Source organism: Salmo salar, chromosome 13 (assembly GCF_965601325.2).
Source record: "Salmo salar chromosome 13, fSalSal1, whole genome shotgun sequence".
Taxonomy (NCBI): Eukaryota; Metazoa; Chordata; class Actinopteri; order Salmoniformes; family Salmonidae; genus Salmo; species Salmo salar.
In genome coordinates, this window is record NC_138303.1 from 95,640,649 (window position 1) to 95,666,177 (window position 25,529).

General features: G+C 43.5%; 1 protein-coding gene across 2 annotated transcripts in view; it reads left to right on the forward strand.

Moving 5' to 3' along the window:
- The first annotated feature begins 11,984 nt into the window (after positions 1–11,984).
- The window catches only part of LOC106568167 (unconventional myosin-Vb), a 73,014-nt gene continuing 59,469 nt past the window's right edge, over positions 11,985–25,529 (forward strand). The window contains exon 1 of one of the 2 annotated variants that reach the window (XM_014138255.3): positions 11,985–12,251. In XM_014138255.3, the coding sequence (XP_013993730.1) occupies positions 12,174–12,251 (78 nt within the window). In that variant the 5' untranslated portion in view covers positions 11,985–12,173. Of the gene's footprint in view, positions 12,252–12,882; positions 13,355–25,529 lie in introns of those variants that run through there. The other variant, XM_014138256.3, reaches the window with a different exon arrangement.

The following is a 25,529-nucleotide window of genomic DNA, read 5'->3' on the forward strand; positions in this document are numbered from 1 at the left end:
GATTGGGCCATGATTGCACTCTTCCCTGAAATAAAATGGGCTTATTAAACCCAAAAAATAAACAACTGTACTTTAATTTATTTAAAATGCACTTCTCTCTGCTTACTTGATATGTTGCCATTATGTGAAATATTTAGATGACAGAGAACATGTTTTGATAGGTAATGTACAGCATGAGCAAATGTCTAAGCACTAAGCCTCCAGTAGAGGTCTCTCGAGATCAAAGAATCTTCTCCTATCCACTCCTGCAGTATGTGTTGTAGTTCTCATGGTAACATTTTACTAGTTCCATCAACAAACCCGACCGAGACTTCTTGTCAAGGTCCATATGAAACAGTTCCAAAACTTCTTTATTTTATTTAACCTTTATTTAACTAGGCAAGTCAGCTAAGAAAAAATTGTTATTTATAATGACGGCTTACCCCAGGCCAAACCCGGACGACTCTGGGCCAATCGTGAGCCGCCCTATGGGTCTCCCAATCACGGCCGGATGTGATGCAGCCTGGATTCAAACCAGGGACTGCAGTGACCCCTCTTGCACTGAGATGCAGTGCCTTAGACTGCTGCGCCACTTGAGAGCCCAAATGTTTTAGTTAAAGCAAATAACTAGGGCTAGGAGGATTCCTTGGCCAGGTCACTTGTTCAGGAGAAACAGCTGGCCCACATAACCATGATTACTAAACCTCACTACATGTTCCAGAGGGCGATGTCAATGTTTGCCAATGTTTGTCTATGGAGATTGTATGGCTGTGTGCTCGATTTTATACACCTGTCAGCAAATAGCCAAATCCACTAATTTGAAGGGTGATCACATACTTTTCTATATATAGTGTATGTTGGAGGCAGAGGAGAAGGAACTCCTGAGAGTGCTGGAGAGACAAGCCAAGATGCGTGAGAGAGCCAAGTTACTGCAAGAGAGAAGGCAGAGTGAAAGGCAGAGAGTGGTGAAAAACAAGCTAGAACAGCTATTCAGGTAGAGTGAACACCTTAAGGGTGTTTCTAGTTGCCAATCTTGCAGTTTTTTAAATCCGTGTAAATACCTCCATACCGATAGGTTCTAATTTTAAATGGAAAATGTTCAAAGAGCAGAGTGAGGAGCTGCTGGCTGAACAGACTCGACGCAGACAGGACAAGGTTGGTACAGAGCGGGCTGTGCAGCTACGACAGGAGGCGCAGCAGCAGAAAGAGGAGGTGGAGGTAGAGCAGCTCTTTGCTCAGCTGTGGGAAAGCGACTGGTTAGCCAAGGAGGAGCGGGAGGGTCAGGAGGCGCAGAGGCGCAGAGGCAGCGCCAGAGTAACCTGCAGCAACTGGCCAACCTGCGTGTTCAGATGGAGGCCTCCGAGTAGCGGAGAGAACAAGCCAAGCAGCTCAAAGAGGAGGAGGCCCAGCTACTCGTAGGCTAATTCAGCCGGTAGCTGAGATGTTTCTCTCTGAATCTATGTGTTTCTGCTCTGTGATCACTAATTGGGCCTTCTGTATCTTGCTCTGTGATCACTAATTGGGACCTCTGTATCTTGCACTGTGATCACTAATTGGGACCTCTGTATCTTGCTCTGTGATCACTAATTGGGACCTCTGTATTTTGCTCTGTGATCACTAATTGGGACCTCTGTATATTGCTCTGTGATCACTAATTGGGACCTCTGTATCTTGCTCTGTGATCACTAATTGGGACCTCTGTATTTTGCTCTGTGATCACTAATTGGGACCTCTGTATTTTGCTCTGTGATCACTAATTGGGCCATCTGTATTTTGCTCTGTGATCACCAATTGGGCACTCTGTATCTTGCTCTGTGATCACCAAATGGGCACTCTGTATCTTGCTCTGTGATCGCTAATTAGGCCCTCTGGATCTTGCTCTTTGTGTGTGCCAGGGGGAGCAGAGAGAGATGCTGCGTCTGGAGGAACAAATAGAGTACCATCAGAAACTCCAGGGTCAGGAGAACCGGCGCAGGCTGCTGAACCACTCTCTGAAGCTGGAGATGAAGCTCCTGGCCAGAGAGCAGCAGGATGAGCTGGCCCTGACATGAGCATCCTGGAGCAGCTGCTGACGGAGGACAGGTATGAGAAACAGGGTGAGGTCCTGAGGAAGGTGGCTACTTCAAGTCGTATTATCATGTTCAATTACCACATTGTCAGTCTGTTTGGCACGCGAAAGGAAATCTTATGAAACTAAAAGAGGCAGAGGTCAACTGACTGAGCGTGTGATTTTACAGCTTGAGCTGCGAGTGGAGCAGAGTAGGTACCAGCAGTACCTGGCCAATCAGCTTGAGGAGCAGAAGAGACAGGAGGTGTAGATAGAGCAGCTGATGGAGCTGAAGCAGACTTCGGTCCGTAGGCCAGGGATAGGCTGATGAAGGACGTGATGGACAGGCCACCTGCAGATCCAGGAGAAATGTAAGGAAAGGGATGAAATGAGAGCTGTCTGCAGATCTGTCCCTTTCAAGTTTTTCTTGCAAACTCAAAACCCAACAATGCAATAGTCAATAACAATGTATTACTCGAAAAAACACACAAGAAATAAGAATAAGGCCCTGTGAGTGTGCATAGAGACAGTGCAAGTAGGTCAATAAAGATACAAAGTAAACTCGGACCGTGTAACTATTTTGTTATCTACAGTGCATTCAGAAAGTATTCAGACCCCTTCACTTTTTCCACATTCTGTTACATTACAGCCTGATTCAAAAATGTATTAAATAGTTTTTTCCCCCTCATCAATCTACACACAATGCCCCACAATGACAAAGCAAAAACTGCTTTCAGACATTGTTGCTAATGTATTAAAAATAAAAAACTGAAATATCACATTTACACAAGTATTCAGACCATTTACTCAGTACTTTGTTGAAGCACCTTTGGCAGCGATTACAGCATCGAGTCTTCTTGGGTATGACGCTACAAGCTTGTCACACATGTATTTGGGGAGTTTCTCCCATTCTTCTCTGCAGATCCTCTTAAGCTCTGTCAGGTTGGATGGGGAGCGTCGCTGCACAGCTATTTTCAGGTCTCCAGAGATGTTCGATTGGGTTCAAGTCCAGGTTCTGGCTGGGCCCCTCAAGGACATTCAGAGACTTGTCCCGAAGCCACTCCTGCATTGTCTTGGCTGTGTGCTTAGGGTCCACCTCCTGTTGGAAGGTGAACCTTCGCCCAAGTCTGAGGTCCTGAGCGCTCTGGAGCAGGTTTTCATCAAGGAACTCTCTGTACTTTGCTCCGTTCATCTTTGCCTCGATCCTGACTAGTCTCCCAGTCCCTGCTGCTGAAAAACATCCCCACAGCATGATGCTGCCACCACATGCTTCACCGCAGGGATGGTGCCAGGTTTCCTCCAGACGTGACGCTTGGCATTCAGGTCAAAGAGTTCAGTCTTGGTTTCATCAGACCAAAGACATTCAGAGACTTGTTCTGAGAGTCCTTTAGGTGCCTTTTGACAAACTCCAAGTGGGCTGTCATGTGCTTTTTACTGAGGGTGGCTTCCGTCTGACCACTCTACCATAAAGGCCTGATTGGTAGAGTGCTGCAGAAATGGTTGTCCTTCTGGAAGGTTCTCCCATCTCCACAGAGGAACTTTGGAGCGCTGTCAGAGTAACAATCGGGTTCTTGGTCACCTCCCTGACCAAGACCCTTCTTCCCCAGATTGCTCAGTTTGGCCATGTCACAAACGTCGTTGTAATAATGATGGTCGGACCAAGGCGCAGCGTGAGTAGCGTTCCACATCTTTATTAAAAGTGAAACTTAGCAAAATACAAAACAAACAATAAATTAATAAACGAACTGTGACTACAGAGATGCTACGTGCACTAACTCCAAACAAACAATATCCCATAACCCACAGGTGGAAAAAATTATACTTAAATATGATCCACCATTAGAGACAACGATAACCAGCTGCCTCTAATTGGGAATCATACAAATCACCAACATAGAAAATAAACCTAGAACCCCACATAGAAAATATAAACTAGAACAACCCCCGCAGTCACGCTCTGACCTACTCTACCATAGAAAATAAAAGCTTTCTATGGTCAGGACGTGACAGTACCCCCCCCCACCCCCCCCCCCCCCCCCCCACCCCCCAAAGATGCGGACTCCGACCTCAAAACCTGAAACAAAAAGGGAGGGTTAGGGGGGTGTCTAGTGTAGGTGGCGGGTCTGGAGCGGGACGAAGACCCCGCTCATCCCACGGATCCGCCAGCTTTGGTGGCAGCTCTGGTGCGGGCTGAAGAACCCGCTCATCCTGCGGATCCAGCCATGGACCCAGGCTGAACACTGTGCCTGGACTGGACCTAGATGCCGAGGAAGGCTCCTGCCATGGAGCAGGAGGTTCCGGACTGTGGACCATCTCAGGAGGTTCCGGACTGTGGACCGTCTCAGGAGGTTCCGGACTGTGGACTGTCTCAGGAGGTTCCGGACTGTGGACCGTCTCAGGAGGTTCCGGACTGTGGACCGTCTCAGGAGGTTCCGGACTGTGGACCGTCTCAGGAGGTTCCGGACTGTGGACGTCTCAGGAGGTTCCGGACTGTGGACCGTCTCAGGAGGTTCCGGACTGTGGACCGTCTCTGGAGGTTCCGGACTGTGGACCGTCTCTGGAGGTTCCGGACTGTGGACCGTCTCTGGAGGTTCCGGACTGTGGACCGTCTCTGGAGGTTCCGGACTGTGGACCGTCTCTGGAGGTTCTGGACTGTGGACCGTCGTTGGAGGTTCCGGACTGTGGACCGTCGTTGGAGGTTCCAGACTGTGGACCGTCGTTGGAGGTTCTGGACTGGAAACTGTCGCCGGAAGCTCTGGACTGGGAACTGTCGCCGGAAGCTCTGGACTGGGAACTGTCGCCGGAACTCTGGACTGGGAACTGTCTCCGGAAGCTCTGGAACGGGAAGGCGCACTGGAGGCCTGATGCGTGGGGCCGGCACAGGTGGCACCGGACTGGTGACATGCACCTCAGGGCGAGTGCAAGGAGCTGGCACAGGACGCACTGGGCTGTGGAGGCGCACTGGGGACACAGTGCATAGAGCCGGCGCAGGATATCCTGGACCGAGGAGGCGCACTGGAGACCAGGCTCGCTGAGCCGGCACCACCCATCCTGGACAGATGCCCACTTTCGCACGGCAAGTGCGGGGAGCTGGCACAGAACGCACCAGGCTGTGGATGCGCACTGGAGACACTGTGCGTATCACTGCAAAACATGGTGCCTGACCGGTCACACGCTCCCCACGGTGAATACGGGGAATTGGCTCTGGTTCAAACCCTGGCTCCGCCAACCACCCCGTGTGCCCCCCCAAAAATGTATTTTGGGGCTGCCTCTCGGGCTTCCCTCGTGGTCGCGAACCCCGGTGTCGTCGTTGTTCCTCCCTCGCTGCCTCCGTCTACTCCCATGGAAGGCGATCCTTTCCGGCCCGGATCTCCTCCTACGTCCAGGATCCCTTACCGTCCAAGATCTCCTCCCAAGTCCAGGACTCCTTCACCTGGTGAAAACTCTGCTTGGTCCTTTGTTGATGGAATATTCTGTCACGAACGTCGTTGTAATAATGATGGTCGGACCAAGGCGCAGCGTGAGTAGCGTTCCACATCTTTATTAAAAGTGAAACTTAGCAAAATACAAAACAAACAATAAATTAATAAACGAACCGTAACTACAGAGATGCTACGTGCACTAACTCCAAACAAACAATATCCCATAATCCACAGGTGGAAAAAACGCTACTTAAGTATGATCCCCAATCAGAGACAACGATTATTCAGCTGCCTCTAATTGGGAATCATACAAATCACCAACATAGAAAATAAACCTAGAACCCCACATAGAAAATATAAACTAGAACAACCCCCCAGTCACACCCTGACCTACTCTACCATAGAAAATAAAAGCTTTCTATGGTCAGGACGTGACAGGCCAGGCGGCCAGCTCTAGGAAGAGTCTTGGTGGTTCCAAACTTCTTCCATTTAAGAATGATGGAGGCCACTGTGTTCTTGGGGAACAATGCTGCAGAAATGTTTTGGTACCCTTCCCCAGATCTATGCCTTGGCACAATCCTGTCACTGAGCTCTACGGACATTTCCTTTGACCTCATGGCTTGGAGTTTTCTGACATGCACTGTCAACTGTGGGACCTTATATAGACAGGTGTGTGCCTTTCCAAATCATGTCCAATCAATTTAAATTACCACAGTTGGACTCCAATCTAGTTGTAGAAACATCTCAAGGATGATCAATAGAATAGAGTTCAATTTCAATTCTCATAGCAAAGGGTCTGAATACTTATGTAAATAAGATATTTCTGTTATTTATTTTTTATACATTTGCTAAAATGTATAAAAACCTGTTTTCGCTTTGTCATTATGGGGTATGGTGTGTAGATTTATGAGTAAAAACATTTATTTTATCCATTTTAGAATAAGGTTGTAACGTAACAAAATGCAGAAAAAGGGAAGGGTTCTGAATTCTTTCAGAATGCATTGTATTTATCAGTCGTATTGCTTGGGAATAGAAGCGGTTCAAGAGCCTGTTGGTGTCAGACTTGATGTACTGGTACCTCTTGCCGTGCGGCAGCAGAGAAAATAGTCTATAGCTTGGGTGGTTGGGGTCTTTGATGATTTTTCGGGCCTTCTTTTCACATCGCCTGATATAGAGGTCCTGGATGGCAGGGAGCTTGGCCCCAGTAATGTACTGGGCTGTCCACACAACCCTCTGTAGCGCCATGCGATCGAGGGCGATGCTATTGCCATACCAAGCAGTGATGCAATCAGTCAATATGCTCTCAATGGTACAGCTGTAGAACCTTTTCAGGATTTGAGGGCCCATGCCTAACTTTTCCAACCTCCTGAGGGGGAAGAAGCACTGTCGTGCCGTCTTCATGACTGCGTGTGTTTGGACCATTTTAAGTCTTTAGTGATTTGGACACCGAGGAACTTGAAGCTGTCTAACTGGTCCACTGCCGCCCCGTCGATGTGGATGGGGGCGTGCTCACCCCCTTGTTTCCTGTAGTCCACGATCATCTCCTTGGTCTTGCTGACATTGAGGGAGAGGTTGTTGCTCTGGCACCACACTGCCAGGTCACTGACCTCCTCCCTGTAGGCTGACTCATCGTCACCGGTGATCAGGCCTACCACCGTTGTGTCATCAGCGAACTTGATAATGGTGTTGGAATTGTGTGTGGCCACACAGTCACGGGTGAACAGGGAGTACAGGGCGGCACTAAGCACACACCCTTGCGGGGCTCCTATGTTAAGAATAAGCATGGTGGAGGTGTTGTTGCCTACACTCACCACCTGGGTCAGCCTATCAGGAAGTCCAGGATCCAGTTGCAGAGGGAGGGGTTCAGTCCCAGGGTCCTAAGCTTGGTGACGAGCTTAGAGGAGGCAATGGTGTTTAACGCTGAGCTGTAGTCAATCAACAACATTCTCACATAGATATTCCTCTAATCTAGGTGGGTGAGGTCAGGGTGGAGAGCAATTGAGATTGTGTCATCTATGGATCTGTTGGGGTGGTATACAAATTGAAGTGGGTGAATGGTGTCTGGGATGGTGGAGTTAATCAGTGCCATAACCAGCCTCTAAAAGCACTTCATGATTACAGAAGTGAGCTCTACAGGGCGGTAGTGATTGTGGCATGAAGCCTTAGAGTTCTTGGGGACAGGGAAGGTTGTGGTCATCTTAAAACGTGGGGATTACAGACTGGGACAAGGAAAGGTTGAAAATGATCGTGAATATGCCTGCCAGCTGTTCTGCACATGCTCTGAGAACGTGCCCTGGAATGTGGTTTCAGGGTGTGTGTGCTTGTGTTTGTGCTTTTACCTTAGTGGATCTGAACATGCAGAAACAAGCCCAGCTGGCCAGGGAGAGAGTAGAGCTGAACAAACTGCTGGATGAGGAAGAGAAAAATATTCTGACAGTTGTCCTCTCACAGCAATACACATACAATGTTTTCTCTATATATCCAACCCTCTTTTATACACAGCAAAAGTCTTCCCAATCAATACATATCTCTGCTTTCCTTTCCCAGTCAGACAGGACTGTCAGGAGTTCCAAGCAGACCTGCTGGCCCAGCATCAGTTGAATGATGAGGGAAGGGTTCAGACAGAGCAGGAGCACCAGCAGGGCCTGGTCTATCAGGAGCACCAGCAGGGCCTGGTCTACCAGGAGCACCAGCAGGGCCTGGTCTATCAGGAGCACCAGCAGGGCCTGGTCTACCAGGAGCACCAGCAGGGCCTGGTCTATCAGGAGCACCAGCAGGGCCTGGTCTACCAGGAGCACCAGCAGGGCCTGGTCTACCAGAAGCACCAGCAGGGCCTGGTCTACCAGGAGCACCAGCAGGGCCTGGTCTACCAGGAGCACCAGCAGGGCCTGGTCTACCAGGAGCACCAGCAGGGCCTGGTCTAGCAGGAGCACCAGCAGGGCCTGGTCTACCAGGAGCACCAGCAGGGCCTGGTCTACCAGAAGCACCAGCAGGGCCTGGTCTACCAGGAGCACCAGCAGGGCCTGGTCTACCAGGAGCACCAGCAGGGCCTGGTCTACCAGGAGCACCAGCAGGGCCTGGTCTAGCAGGAGCACCAGCAGGGCCTGGTCTACCAGGAGCACCAGCAGGGCCTGGTCTAGCAGGAGCAGCAGCAGGGCCTGGTCTACCAGGAGCACCAGCAGGAAGATGCAGGAGATCTTCTCTATGCTTACTTGGAGCAACCTGTGAAGTAAAGCAAATGCATTTATGGCCTGGCTCGGCAGCGGACACATACTCAGATTCACATCACATGCAAACACACCATTCTTAACTCAGCTAAAGTACACAAACACTTATCGCTAACTATCACACACCCACATGCACACACACCTAACCCTGTTTAACGATGTCTAACCTCATAAAAACACATCTCTGGCAAATGTGTTACGCTGTCCATGTTTCTCTGAAAATGGTATAGTGATATAAAATGCAAATAAAATAAATTTGCTCATGATGCTTACTCATGAGTTCAGGAAATAAACGTTCTATTTTGTTCATTGGCAGAGTGCTATTGCATTAATTGATGGAGGATTTGCCCAGGAATTAAGCTGTTTATATTTTGTCCAGTAACTAGAGCTGTAAATAAAAAATGTCATTGTTAAATTTGAGAAACTCCTATTTGAGCAAATTGTTGGAATATTAAATTGACCTATTTAAGGATAAATCATTGTGCAATTGCATAATCATAAAAATATTTTTTTTGTCACATGCGCCGAATACAACAGGTAGACCTTACCGTGAAACGCTTACGTACAAGCCCTTAACCAACAATGCAGTTTTAAGAGAATAGAGTTAAGAAAATATTTACTAAATACTAACTAAAGTAAAGAAAAGTAACACAATAAAATAACAATAAAGAGGCTATATACAGGGGGTACCAGCACCGAGTTGATGTGCGGGGTTATATTACTGTGGAGTTGGAGGCCTGCCTGCATGTACATGAATAAAGGAGTGTCTGTCTGGATTTCATGTACTGTAATGTAATCTCACGTGATGATGGCAAGCAAAACATTGTTGGGTAATACAGGGATAAAGTGTGTGAAATACATTATGTCATGAGCTTAAGTGCTCTTGTGTTTAATGAAGTTCTCTGGATATAGCAACAGCGAGTGAAAGCAGAGAAAGAAAGACAATCTTGTAGAGTGTGTGTGTGTGTGAGAGATATTTAAGATAATGCATCATGTGCTAATACAGTGCATTCAGAAAGTATTCAGACCCCTTCCCTTTTTCCACAATTTGTTACGTTACAGCCTTATTCTAAAATGGATTAAATCGTTTTTTCCCCCCTCATCAATCTACACACAATACCCCATAATGCAAATTGATCAAAAATATGAAACGGAAATATCACATTTACATAAGTATTCGGACCCTTCACTCAGTACTTTGTTGAAGCACCGTTGGCAGCGATTATAGCCTCAAGTCTTCTGGGGTATGACGCTACAAGCTTGGCACACCTGTATTTGGGGAGTTTTTCCCATTCTTCTCTGCAGATCCTCTCAAGCTCTGTCAAGTTGGATGGGGAGCGTTGCTGCACAGCTATTTTCAGGTCTCTCCAGATATGTTCAATCAGGTTCAAGTCCGGGCTCTGGCTGAGCCACTCAAGGCCATTAAGGGACTTGTTCAGAAGCCATTCCTGCGTTGTCTTGGCTGTGTGCTTAGGGTTGTTGTCCTGTTGGAAGGAGAACCTTCGCCCCAGTTTTCATCAAGGATCTCTCTGTACTTTGCTCCGTTCATCTTTCCCTCGATCCTGACTGGTCTCCCAGTCCCTGCCGCTGAAAAACAACCCCACAGCATGATGGTGCCACCACCATGCTTCACTGTAGGGATGGTGCCAGGATTCCTCCAGACGTGACGCTTGCCATTCAGGCCAAACAGTTCAATCTTAGTTTCATCAGACCAGAGAATCTTGTTTCTCATGGTCTGAGTCCTTTAGGTGCCTTTTGGCAAACTCCAAGCGGGCTGTCATGTGTCTTTTACTGAGGAGTGACTTCTGTCTGGCCACTCTACCATAAAGGCCTGATTAGTGGAGTGCTGCGGAGATGGTTGCCCTTCTGGAAGGTTCTCCCATCTCCACAGAGGAACTCTAGAGCTCTGTCAGAGTGACCATCTGGTTCTTGGTCACCTCCCTGATCAATGCCTTTCTCCCCAGTTTGGCCAGGCTGAACCTGAGCTCAATTTCAAGTCTCATAGCAAAGGGTCTGAATACTTACGTAAATAAAGTATTTCTGTTTTTTTGTCTAATTATGGGGTATTGTGTGTTGATTGATGAGGATTTAAAAAAAAATCAATTTTAGAATAAGGCTGTAACGTAACAAAATGTGGAAAAAGTCAAGGGGTCTGATGTGCCAGTAATTAGCATGTTAATTAAGGTGTGAAACAGTGGCGCCAGAAATAAGAATTTGGCACGCCATGACCATAGAGAGCCCTCAGGGTTCTCTATTGTGTTTTAGGTCAGGGCGTGACTAGGGGGATTTCTAGTTAGTTTATTTCTATGTTGGTGTATGTGTATGGTTCCCAATTAGAGGCAGCTGATAATCGTTACCTCTAATTGAGGATCATACTTAGTGTGTTCTATTTCCCACCTGTGATGTGGGATATTGTTTTGTTTTGTGTGAGTGCCTTTGTGCGCTACGTTTTTGCACGATCGTTATATCTTTGTTGTTTTTTGATGTTTCACGGGCAATAAAAATGTGGAACTCTACTCACGCTGCGCCTTGGTCCAATTATTTATAAGGCGATCGTGACAGAATTGGACTAAAAGCTTATTGTATCACCCAACTCGACTGACTGAATTTTAGTGCCATACTGCCATTGAGGCTATTGTTATGCTTCGACTCATCACATGACACATACCTTTTATGAAATACCAGTAGGCAGTTGAACAGATGATAGGACTTCAGCGGTCAGTCTGACCTATCAGAACATGCTTTTAGTGGCATGATCAGGAAACACCCTTTCAAAGCATTGAGTCATACTAATTATCAGTGACGTTTCCCAAAGCAACCCATGGTGTTAGCCCCAACATTAGGATCACCTGCTGTTGCTGTGGAACGAGTTTTGTATACACACCTCTCCAAATGGATTGATGTGGAAAACATTTCACAAGTACTGACTGAGTAATATCTATCCATCTTGGTAACTAACTGTTTTAGGCCTATTTCATAACACAAACCCTTGTCCTTATAAGTATGAGTTATGTATACTAATTCAATATGAACTTCAGTAGAATCCATACAAATTGTAGAAAGTTAAAAAATAAAGATGTATTCCAGTACAAGACCTGGATTGAAATTTTGGAAACCACATTGACAAATAACACGTTTTCCTTTTGACCTGTTCCATCTGTGATCTTATCTGTTCTCTTTAATGATTTTGATGGGTGGAATGTCTTTTGTCTAATTCCATATAGCAGCTTGGCAGGTGAAGCCAGTCAACACCCCATACCTGCAGAAGGAGTGGTTTGGGAGTGGAGGAGTCATGGCCTGCTATTGGAACAGCGTGTTTTGTTCTGTCTTCTGCTCAGGCAGGCTTGAAATATTGCTCAAGCGAAGCTTCAACTCCCAAATAGCCTACTGGCAAGAATGTATTGAGAACAGTATGATCTGGAACATGGAATAATCACAGCTAACTCTGAGTAGAGTAGCAGAATCTTCTAGTACATATCTAAGGAATATAACACCATCATGAAAAGGCAACAGAAAGAACCTAACACCATAGCGAAAAAACAAGAGGAGAAGATTGACTATGAAGTTTACTGCCAGGTAACATACTGCTTTAGACCTACTTTACATGTTGTATTTTGTGATGTTGTTGATCATAGTGGGACTAAATGCGGGAGAGGAGGTATCAATTATGCTGTGTTTTATAAAGTCTAATGTCCCCAAATGTGTGTAATCTTTCAGCTGTCACCAATATCAAAGTTCAAGCATTACATTTTCATAGGCTTCAGGAATCAGCCTAGTTCAAGTCACATATTGTACTACAATCAATTAGATAACACTTAGGACTTGTCGATGCTAGCCTTGAACTAAGTTACTGTCCACTGAGTTCAGGAAATCCTAAAAAAGCATTATCCATACCTTGGCTATTCAGGAAATATCTAATTAGATTCAATTATGGCATGAACTAAGGCTATATGAAGATGTTTCCTTATTAGTTACCCCTCTCCAACATAACTATTGGCACATCATGTTTACTAAGATTTTGTGGAGGAAAAACGTAAACATTTAATTAAGATTCATTATTAGGAACAACCCCCCCTACACACACACACACACACACACACACATGTTTATTGTGTCCCGGTTATCCCCCCACTGGTCTTTCTAATTTAGAATGTCGAATACATTGTAGTGCGCTGATGAGCCAGATGGGGTCTCGTGCGGACTCTGAACGTGCATGCGGCTCTGTAAATTGCCAGTCAACATGACTGAGGCCATGGGTATAACGGCGATTAACTAAAGGGAAGCTATTATTAAACTATTTATAGTTTATGTATTTGCACTTGTAGCCTACATTGGGCTGGGTAGCATACCCATATCAAGTCGTAAATCTTTGGCGTTTTTCATTTTTGAGGAATATGAGGGCGATCAAGCAAAACTGAGTTGTTCGACAACTCATCCAAAGGAAGACACCTGCCGTCACCAGGAAAGGGGTCAGAAGTGGCAAACACATTTAGCTCAACTCTGGAATTCGGGAATATGACCATTCTAATTAGATGAAAAAACTTTGAGATTATCAACAATTATGAGATATTATCGTTTATAAATAGTGCGGCGCTTCTCCATGCTCCCGTAGTTTCGGTGATATTGTTGGAGAGTGCTTTTGTTTTTGGACCATGTCCGTAAACGAGTTATATTCAAAGGTGAGTGATTTGTACAGTCATTGGTTCTCTATACATTTGTTATCCTATTGCTATAGCTAGTTTGATTTCTTGTTACATCATTGATACATAATTGTAACATTTTGGGCCATCACATCTATAGTGACAATAGGATTGAATTGTAGAATTCGCCATTGTAGCGAATTCCCCGCTGCGATGTCATGTATTTCAATGCAGGTGAAATGACAAGTGTTAAAAAATAAATCGAGCCTCGAGCGCAGTCCCAGTGAGTCTTTGCTCGGATGTGTCATTGCAGCTTGTTTGACAGGTGCACAAGCAAGTTTCGTTCTGGTATCGGGCTGTAGTCATTAATCAAACAGGTTTGCACCTAAAACGAGCGTTTCTATTGGACAAATGCAGATCGGGCTCTCCCTGTTTCGTTCCGCATGCTCCCGTTTAAGAAACGTTTAGCAACAGAATTGGCGTAATGAATACGCCCCTGTTGTACTGACTTGTCTTCTAGCCCTGTGGACTACTGCATGACCTAGTTGTGTCCATAATAGTAAAATAAATATTTTTCAATACTGACAAGTCTTTAGCTAGAATAACTACATTTTATGAAAGGAAAAATGAGCGAGCTAAACCATTCATAATCTGTGATTTGATCTCTCAGGCAACAGTGAGTCTTGAACATTGGGATAATTGCAATTTTTGCTGAAGTTGCTTTGTGAAGGAATTGGTTTGTGGTAATCATGAATTATGTGGATATTATATTTCTGGAGGTAGCATACTGTATGCAGTAACACATTAAACAACACTAGGTATCCAAACATGGGGCCCCCACAGTTGAATGAACATGCAACAATTACTTGAGCTGACACAAATACACAAATGTGGTCCTTTCAGATTCCCACTTTTCACTCCTAGTACTTACCCATTTCATGCATCTTTGGCTATCCTTGATTTTCATTGAGATTGAATGAAACATCTCCTGTTGATATACTCAAAAGCATAGAGCCTTTAGGACAAATGCTGACCGAAAACTGCTGATACCCTTTGTGGAATTTGTGATGTTTACAGTACAGACAATAGATATGCTACCGGCATACTCTTTGACTTTGATTGATGTGTTTAAAATAAGTATTATGAATATTATACCTTAGCAAAGAAATTGTATTTTGTTACCAATGTTATTATAATTCCTTGTGGTGTAGGCCTATGCATTGATTAACCTAGGATATTTGTGTGCAGCATCACCGGAATTACTCGTTTCAGGAAGAAACCTAGCCAAACTGTTGAAAAATAGATGTTTTGAAGTTATTGGATTGAGAAGAACAGAATCAGGTTACATACATTATTTCACTAATCCTCTAGTCTACATGACTCAAAATCCAGTTCCACATTCCACTGTAGAAATTACAAAACTAGCTGTTGTTTTCTTTAGAACTCTTTAGAAATATTTTACTTGTTGAGGAAATGGCTTTTTCAGTTACGTCTATTGTCTAAACATGCAGGTTACACCTTTTCCTCAGTGTTGTTCTACTTATGTAGTAGTTACTTCCAATGTTCCCTCTCTGGGACATTGGAAGTAGTTAACATTATCTACGTTTCCCTTTACTGTGGGAATTGTGATTGAATCAACGCAATATTAGCCACTTTCAATGCAACATACCGAAACAAAACGATTTATGCAAGATATTTTCTTGTAGGCAGAGCACATTGGAGAAAGATTCTATTGCATTGACAGGCACGACTCAGGCCCATACTCTACACAGACCAGTGCATCATAACCAATCAGAGATGCTGTATCCATATCTGCAAATAGACAATTGTCATATGGATCTATGCCACTCACTTTGAACTGGACTGTGTTACAGCATGAGTGGTCATGAGTAGATGCGCTTGTTTTGAGATCTAAGTGAGAGCTGCATGTAGCCACATGCACGTTTGTTCATATTCTTTGCTAGTAAGTGAGTTATTAGCCGAGTTAAAGCTAATTTCTAGTTAGCAATGGGGGAGTGGTTGCTTCCTACAAGAGCACAAAATGTGTGCGTCTAGCCATCTTTGAAAACAAGTTAGGTAAAGAGCTTTTTTTATTTCTTAAAGGGGCAGTGTTGTATTTGGAGACAGGCTTGAATAAACTAAGTAATCAATAAATATGCAGAGGGTAGCATAATTTTTCTGATTCTCTGTAATAATGGTATGGGAAGAATAATGAATATTATTTTCTAAAGTGGTTTCTTGCATCAAACAACACAACATTTTCAGTCACCACCTTGTCTGAAGGTCAATCCCTACTGTACATGTTTTTTGTTTTAATCTCAGGGAATGTAGGCCTACATTGAACACCACACATTGGCAGCTACTGTAGGCTAAATGATAGAACAGCTATTTCAATGTTAAAATGTTATGGGATGCATTTTCTCCATTGTTTTGTATGGTAAGCCACTCTGATAGGCCTACATTATGATCAAATAACCACAGTAGTACTGGGCCACTGTGTTATAACTGTAACTTAAAGCATAACAGCCTCAGTGTTCAAAGTAAACGCGCACCATGTGCATGAGATGGATGAAATCATACCTTGAATGCAGAACTCAGTGAGTCAGAGTGAGCAATGAGCTGTCGCCCACTCTTAGCTATGATGTGGGCGTGCCCCAAGGGTCAATACTGGGGCCCCTCCTGTTCAGCCTGTACATTAATGATCTGCCTTCTGTCTGTACTGGGTCTGAAGTTGAAATATATGCAGATGATACAGTGATATATGTGCATGCAAAGAGCAAACAACAAGCTGCACAAGAACTCACTACTGTAATGCATCTCAATGTGAAAAAAACTGTCTGCATGTTCTTCACAAAGAGGGCAACAGATGCTACTGAGCCAGGTGTTTATGTGTCAGGGGAGAAGCTCCAGGTGGTATCTCCAGGTGGTATTTATGTACCTTGGCATCATACTTGATTCCAACCTCTTTTAAAAATCCGGTGAAAAAGGTAATTCAAATAACCAAATTCAACCTAGCTAATTTCCGATTTATACGAAATTGTTTGACTACAGAGGTAGCAAAACTGTACTTCAAATCTATGATACTCTCCCACTTAACATACTGCTTGACTAGTTGGGCCCAAGCTTGCTGTACAACATTAAAACCCATTCAGTCTGTCTACAAACAGGCTCTCAAAGTGCTTGATAGGAAGCCCAATAGCTCTCATCACTGTTACATCCTCAGAAAGCAGGCGCTCCTGAGTTGGAAAAATCTTGTGCTATACACCAACGCATGTCTTGAATTCAAGATCCTAAATGGCCTGGCTCCCCCTCCACTCAGTATTTTTTTTAAACAGAAAACCCAAACATATGGCAGCAGCTCCACAAGGTCTGCCATGAGAGGTGACTGTATAGTTCCCTTAAGGAAAAGCACCTTTAGTAAATACGCTTTCTCTGTGAGAGCTTCCCATGTCTGGAATACACTGCCATCAGACACACATAACTGCACCACATATCACACTTTCACAAAATGCATGAAGACATGGCTAAAGGTCAATCAGACTTGTGAACATAATCCCTAGCTGTGTATTGCCGCTTTCCATGTTGTCTGTTGTCTGTAGCTTGTGAGGTGTGGAAACACTTTGTTGCTTTTATGGATTTTGTCTTGTTGCTTTTTGTGCTATGTTGCTCTGTCTGTGTGCTATGTCTTGCTTGTCCTATGTTGCTCTGCGTTTGCTCACTGCTCATTGATTGTCTGTATTGTAATTGTTTTTAATAACCTGCCCAGGGACTGCGGTTGAAAATTAGCCGGCTGGCTAAAACCGGCACTTTTACTGAAACGTTGATTAATGTAAAAATCAAATAAACTCAAACCAGAAGTGACACAGATTTTTCAGACCTTCAAGTTTGCGCTTAGCTGAAATTGGCTCAGTGCTGATTTTTTTTTGAGGGAACATTGGTTACTTCCTTCTCTCTCATTTGTGTACTCCGGGACAGACCAGTCAAGCTTTGTTATGTGAATAAATAACTAAACCTTTCCTAAACATTTTCCTTTTGTGGATTGGTAGTTAAAATAGGACTGTGACATTGTAAAACACTAAAGATACACCTGTATGCATTGTCATCAGAGTATCTCTCCTCTCTAGTCATTCTTGCTCGGTGCTCTCATACATGACCCTTTGCCTTGCGGGACATGACATCTCTATGCAATATTCTACCCTGTCTATGTATGATATTTTATACAAAGATTTGTCATAATTTTTTCTCTATGGGCCAGTTCAAAGTCTTCCAATTGGGAATCCATCTAGCTTTTATGTTTAGTTTTGGTACTGGATTGTAGTACATTAACAGTCCTATATGTGTGTTCTCAAACTGCACTCCTCAGTTAATAACCTACAGTGCTGAGCGATTAACCAAAATGTTGGTTATTTTTCAGTTTTTAAACAACTAATTGACCAACGTCGGTTCGATTATTTGAATTCCATTTCTTTCAGGTTTTTTCTGTGAGCTTGACACTCAGTTTCTGTAGAGATAAATCAGATCAAGCCCGAACTGTGCGATGTTGTGGTCTAAGGCACTGCATCGCAGTGCTAGCTGTGCCACTAGAGATCCTGGTTCGAGTCCAGGCTCTGTCGCAGCCGGCCGTGACCGGGAGACCCATGGGGCGGCGCACAATTGGCCCAGCCTCGTCCGGGTTAGGGGAGGGTTTGGCCAGCAGGAATGTTCCTGTCCCATCACGCACTAGTGACTCCTGTGGCGAGCCGGGCACATTGCACGCTGACATGGTCGCCAGGTGTACACGTTGGTGCGGCTGGCTTCCGGGTTAAGTGGGTGTTGTGTCAAGAAGCAGTGCGGCTTGGCTGGGTTGTGTTTCAGGGGCCACATGGCTCTCGACCTTCGCCTCTCCCGAGTCTACGGGAGTTGCAGCGATGGAACATGACGGTAACTACCAATTGGATACTACGAAATTGGGGAGAAAAAAGGGGTATTAAAAAAAAGATGAAAAAGAGATGAGATGATGACTTAGAATGAAATAAAGTAATCAAATAAAACAAATATTTGATTGAAGTGATGTGAATAAATTATGCTTAAAACCTCTACGGGATTGGTGTCCCTAAACCTGGGACGGTTGTTGCTATCGTGCGCTAATGTGAATAGAATGTTGTTGTAAACAACAGCCAACTTTCTGGGACATGTCTTTTATATGGGCAGAAAGCTTAAATTCTTGTTAATCTAACTGCAGTGTCCAATTTACAGTAGCTCTTACAGTGAAAAAAGACCATACTGCTGTTTGAGGAGAGTGCACAACAACAGAACACTTTTAGCACGGCAACTGGTTTGATACATTCACCTCTGAAGGTACAGTTGAAGTCGGAAGTTTACATACACCTTAGCCAAATACATTTAAACTCAGTTTTCCATTTTTTTTTTTTATTTAATCCTAGTAAACATTCCCTGTGTTAGGTCAGTTAGGATCACCACTTTATTTTAAGAATATGAAATGTCAGAATAATAGTAGAGAGAATGATTTATTTCAGCTTTTATTTCTTTCATCACATTCCCAGTGGGTCAGAAGTTTACATACACTCAATTAGTATTTGGTAGCATTATCTTTAAATTGGGTCAAACGTTTCGGGTAGCTTTCCACAAGCTTCCCACAATAAGTTGGGTAAATGTTGGCCCATTCCTCCTGACAGAGATGGTGTAACTGAGTCAGGTTTGTAGGCCTCCTTGCTCGCACACGCTTTTTCAGTTCTGCCCCCAAATGTTCTATAGGGTTGAGGTCAGGGCTTTGTTATGGCCACTCCAATACCTTGACTTTGTTGTCCTTAAGCCATTTTGCCACAACTTTGGAAGTATGCTTGGGGTCATTGTCCATTTGGAAGACCCATTTGCAACCAAGTTTTAACTTCCTGACTGATGTCTTGAGATGTTGCTTTAATATATCCACATAATTTTCCTTCCTCATGATACCATCTATTTTGTGAAGTGCACCAGTCCCTCCTGCAGCAAAGCACCCCCACAACATGATGCTGCCACCCCCGTGCTTCACGGTTGGGATGGTGTTCTTCGGCTTGCAAGCCTCCCCCTTTCTCCTCCAAACATAATGATGGTCATTATGGCCAAACAGTTCTATATTGTTTCATCAAACCAGAGGACATTTCTCCAAAAAGTATGATCTTTGTCCCCATGTGCAGTTGCAAACCGTAGTCTGGCTTTTTTAAGGCGGTTTTGGAACAGTGGCTCTTCCTTGCTGAGCAGCTTTTCAGGTTATGTCGATATAGGACTCATTTTACTGTGGATATAGATACTTTTGTACCTGTTTCCTCCAGCGTCTTCACAAGGTCCTTTGTTGTTGTTCTGGGATTGATTTGCACTTTTCGCACCAAAGTACGTTCATTTCATCACTAGAAGACAGCGCGTCTCCTTCCTGAGTGGTATGACGGCTGCGTGGTCCCATGGTGTTTCTACTTGCATACTATTGTTTGTACAGATGAACATGGTACCTTCAGGCATTTGGAAATTGCTCCCAATGATGAACCAGACTTGTGGAGGTCTACAATTTTTTTTTTAGGTCTTGGCTGATTTCTTTGGATTTTCCCATGATGTCAAGCAAAGAGGCACTGAGTTTGAAGGTAGGCCTTGAAATACATCCACAGGTACACCTCCAATTGACTCAAAGGATGTCAATTGGCCTATCAGAAGCTTCTAAAGCCATGACATAATTTTCTGGAATTTTCCAAGCTGTGTAAAGGCACAGTCAACTTAGTGTATGTAAACTTCTGACCCACTGGAATTGTAATACAGTGAATTATAAGTGAAATATTCTGTCTGTAAACAATTGTTGGGAAAATGACTTGTCATGCACAAATTAGATTTCCTAACCGACTTGCCAAAACTATAGTTTGTTAACAAGAAATGTGTGGAGTGGTTGAATAACAAGTTTTAATGACTCCAACCTTAAGTGTATGTAAACTTCTGACTTCAACTGTAAATGATTTACTTACATTCAGTACTCTTGGTCTGATTTGTCATCCTGAGGGTCCCAGAGATAAAATGTAGCGTAGTTGTGTTTCATAAAATGCATTTTTGTATTCAAATGTAGGAACTGGGTTCTACAGTTTGAACCCCTGCTGTCTTTTTGTCATTTAGCAGACGCTTTTATCCAGAGTTGCTTACAGTTGCAAGATGTCGAAAGCTATGAGATAATGCTGTAATGCTGCTCCATACATTATTTATTAGACATGCCAGCAGTACTTTCCTGTCATAATTGGTAATAGGGTTGCTGTCAATGAGCCACTTACTTTCTGAGCCAACTTAGAGACTTGTATATTCTAAAGGCTCTTTCATACTTCCACACAGACATTTCATTGTAGACACCAGAAGACAGTGTTTTGGTCCGATTTGTATCGTAGCTGAAGGGAAGGTAACCATAAAAAATGTACAGTAAGCCACACATTAAAAAAGTTGTGGAGAATTTTGCCATGAAGCAGACACTTAAATAATAATTAGTTAGGTGCTTACATTTTTCCTATTTCACACATGAACAAATTGGAAATGAGTTTTTTGCATATCCCACTCCCCCTGAGAGGCAGTCGGGAAGAGGCAAGATCAGATGGGACCATTCTAGCCAATGAAAGGGCAGATACACGTGTGAACAGGCACGCCTCTGATATAAGTGGCCATTCCATTTTCTTTGACCAAATTCAACACTCACTGACCTCCATACCAAAACTCCTTATTTTTTAAATAAGGAAAAACGCCACTTGCTGGAGAAGACCGATTTTGGGCCCTCTCAGGTACTAGTCATTGTGCTGACACACATCATAGCAGGGCGGGACATTAGCAGCACTGGAACGGAAGGATAGAACACTGTCGCTCTATTATAAGGTTTTTCATCTTACCTGTGTGTGTTTTACTTCACCAGTTATAAAGTGTCTTTTAATGAACCCTGAGAGTAGTCTGTTCAGGTTAACCTGTCTACTCACGTCTGATTTTCATTACCAGTTCTCTCATTTACGGCCCTCAGAGTCCAACTTATCCCATAGATAAGATGATTTTCACCTACTGTACTGTTACAAAACACATTCATAATTCACTGAAAAGGCATAATGAAAAAATATTGTTTCAGCAATGAAAGTTTGAGTCCAAATTTTTGTTGACAGCCCAAAGGTTAGCCTAGCTGTAATTTAGATTATTATTTTTTTTAAATCATAAGTGACATGTTTGTAATAATATAATGACAAAATATCCAGTGTTATATTCGTTGGTGTATTGGGGGGTAAACACACATAAATGGCAATTACGCACCATTTTTATTTTGAGCGAGTGTTTACCCACCTTTTGCAGAAAAATGGATTGAAAGTATAGGTAGCGTTACTTTACGCACCGCGAACGGCAAGGAGCGTTTACCAACATATTTATTTTACCGCTACATCACTGGTTATAGTTGTGTTATAACATCTCAATCTCATGAGTTTAATCAGTGTTGCTGACAGTGTTGCTGTTGAAGTCCAGGTTGGTTGACTGACATGGATACCGGTAGTATCAAAAAGACAAATCCATTTTAAAACACTCATTGTTAGACGTTACACAAAAAACATTACTTCATCAGGGTCACAAGGGAAACCGGTAGTGCAACTTTTTCTCGCTGTTATTCTCTGCTTGCTTCTCCTCCCCCCTATTTCCCTCCCTTCACCCACCCATACAGGTGGAGCCTACTTCCAGAAACTTACCACCTATCTGGCTGTTGTTTTAAAATGTTGTTTTATGTCTCTCTTTAGATTATCAGTATTGGTTGGAGAAGGCTGCTTGAATTGAAGTGATAACGATAAATAGAACAATACATTTGTAACATTAATGTGCACCAGTTTAAAATGATAATTTCAACTACTGCTATTTTGATTGTTGAAGCCATCAATTGTCCCATTAACAATCACCCATATTAGCAAATGTATTTAATTTCAAACTTCACATTTCTCTAGTATAGGCCTCTTATTGTTCTGAACGTTATCGGCAAAATGCCTGCGATAAGTGATCGATATGGTCAGTGTTTTCCGGTTTATCATCCCAGCTCTACTACTATTGCATCCAGTGTATTATTGACTATTCTCACTGTTATGAATCGGATGTCTGAAGTTAAGCTCTGATCTATGGCTATGTGCTAGCTTTTCTGTCTCTTCTGTTCTGCATATTTAGCACAGCATAAGGTACCATCCTGACGACAATTCTGTCAGTCCATGGCCATGCGAGAGCGTAAACACACACGCGCACACACACACACACACACACACACCACACACACACACACACACACACACACACACACACACACACACACACACACACACTCATTAGAATAATGAAGTTAAAAGACGGATCATCCATGTTTCCTTGTCGAGATCATAAACATCCTTGTGTATCTCTTCTGTGTTTTCGGACATCTACAAAGCAAGCAGGACCAACTCTTGCCTGATTGTATCGACCCAGTGCAGCAGCCGATGGTAATAAAAAAAGCAATTTCATTAAGTCTGCTGGAAGTGTAATGGAGTGATCAGAAGGAGAGGGAGAGAAAGAGGCAGGGACAGAGTACAGCTCAGCTAATTAGTAGTCAAAGCCATTACTATGTGAATGGATGCAGGGTTATAGTCTTATTCTATCCTATCCTCGTTGAGCCTGTGTTTTGTACTCAACAATAAGCAATGGCATCACTCTTTCATGACCATGGGCTACATTGTCAGTTTGCTAAATAGCAGTGATTGCATGTATTACTCACAACAACAGCTGTTGGTGGAGAGCAAATATACTAGTATTGCAATATTTTTTTCCATGGCAAAAATAAAAAGACGAAGCAGACCTAACCCTTTGGTCCTTTAAAAAGCTGCTGTATGTAAAATATTGTGTGCTATAGCTTGGAAAAGAAATACATTTGATTCTAGATGACAACATAATGATGTCTGTTTGCGACATTAGGGCTGTTTTCCTAAATAACTCATCTGCTTTGTGTTTTGTTTCTTTGACACGATACTAACGAGTATTGCAATACTGCTATCGTCCCAGCCCTACAATCACTCCAGGTAATGCTTTGACTACCCTCTCTGTTCCTCATGTCATGACAAGATGAGCTCTTAGCTATTGTGTCTCTACTAGGAAGAATCATGGTGGTACTATGTCCTTGTAATGTTGATGTCTCCTATTATTTAGGCTGATGTCTGAGTGCAGAATCCCTTCTTTTTTGCTGAGCTAACTGCTTCTTTGTGATTGAATTTTGATGAACTGTAGTAATGTGGTCTGTGATGCAACACATACTGCAAGTCATGGCAGTTTCATTACCATATATGGTCCTATTTTTTTTATAAAACATTTTTTATTTAACTAGGCAAGTCAGTTTAGAACAAATTCTTATTTACAATGACGGCCTACCCCGGCCAAACTCGGACGACCCTAGGGAAATTGTGTGTATTTGATCAAAATTGAGAACAATATTTCTAGGATAAACTTCTTTCCACCCAACATGCAGTTGAGTTTCTTTTTGTTTCACAGTGGAAAAGGAAGGACTGGGAGAGAGGAGCGTAGAGGTACACATACTCAGCTGAGTGTCATTTAAAAACGTGTCATTCAGAGACATGCTTGGGGCTCATTACGATCAGTCTTCACTAAAGTTTACCACAGCGGTGTTTGACATGGAAGAACAGACCAAATTTAAACAACTGCCTCCAAAATGAAATTCTCCCCAAATATGGTCACATTCATTAACAGCATACAATTTAGAGAAGACCTATAGAATACATTACAGATATGGGCCTATCTGAACACCACCACAATATCCTATCAACAAGGGTTAGTTGGCCATCAACTGTTGTTGATGGTGATTCTGATGACTTCTGTGTGAACCACATCTAAGGGCAGAGAGGATAGATTGGCTTGGTTTAGGAGGGTGATGTATATGTTGAGACAGAGGAAAGGAGTGGCGTAATGGGTCTATGGGAGGTCACTTCAGGCTAAATGATGCTCGTGCATTCAGGTTTGATGTTGGTTCCTCAGGTGAAGAATGACTTGGCAAAGTGTGTGGGTAGGCTATTGTATGTATACTGGTGTGTTTTTAGGGGGTGGGTGGGACAGGGTGTGGCATCAGAACAGAAGTCTTAAGCAAAAAGACATCTTCAAATCTGTCACAAAGCCACTGCAGCTTTCCATTCATCTAGGTTCCGCATTCATTTAGCACGGTCTCCTTGTCCTCACTTCAAATGGCGATGGGCCGACGTTAGATTGCACCCACGGCAATAATTATAAAGTTCTTCATTTTGCATTTCAACTCGTTTGTTGAAGAGTTTGAAATCTGGAGAATGGTTAATCATGTCCATGTTTAACCAGAACCACAGATTCTAACTAATCCCAGTTTAATCGGTGTGGAAATGGATCTGATGTAGGCCGTCTTTTGTTCACATTGGCAGAGGAACTTGGCTTTCCCCCTACTCTGTTTGGGCTATCAGTGTTGGTCCATAATTAAAGATGGTTTGATCGGGAACTAGCAAGGACAACTAGCAATGCCTCAGCACACCATCTGAGAGACATGATTTGGAGAGAACCAACTGCAGAGAGAACACCTGCCATTCGGTGCCCTCACTACTCTCGCATCAAAATAGATTTTTCGCCAAGTGAGCTCCCCTTAGGCTTTTATATAAGTCAGGGAAGAAATGATTACTTGCATAAATATGTTCTAAAAAAATCCCTAATGTTCAGTATTTCCCTAAATGCCTTAGCTTATGAAACAAACTCATAATTCAAATTTGAGTGTCAGCTCATAACTCATAATTTTTCTTAGCTCTGGGCTAAGCACCAGGCTTCTTAATAAAGGCATACACTACAGTAGTAGTGCGGCAGGTAGCCTAGTGGTTAGAGCATTGGGCCAGTAACTGAAAGGTTGCTAGATCGAATCCCTGAGCTGACAAGGTAAAAATCTGTTACTAGGCTGTCATTGTGAATAAGAATTTGTTCTTATCTGACTTGCTTAGTTAAATAAAAAAGTACTACTACAGTACTCCGTAAGCATAACTTACATACCATAAGTACCATATGTTTTGATTGCTTTGTTTTGTTTTTTTCTAAGCCAGTCCGTGGGCCGTGGGACATGTAGAGGTCCATTGTGACGCTAATTGAATGAGACAGGGGAGCAGTCCGCGAAGAGCACACTTCTCCAGCGTGCCAGTGGCCATCGAAGGTGAGCATTTGCCCA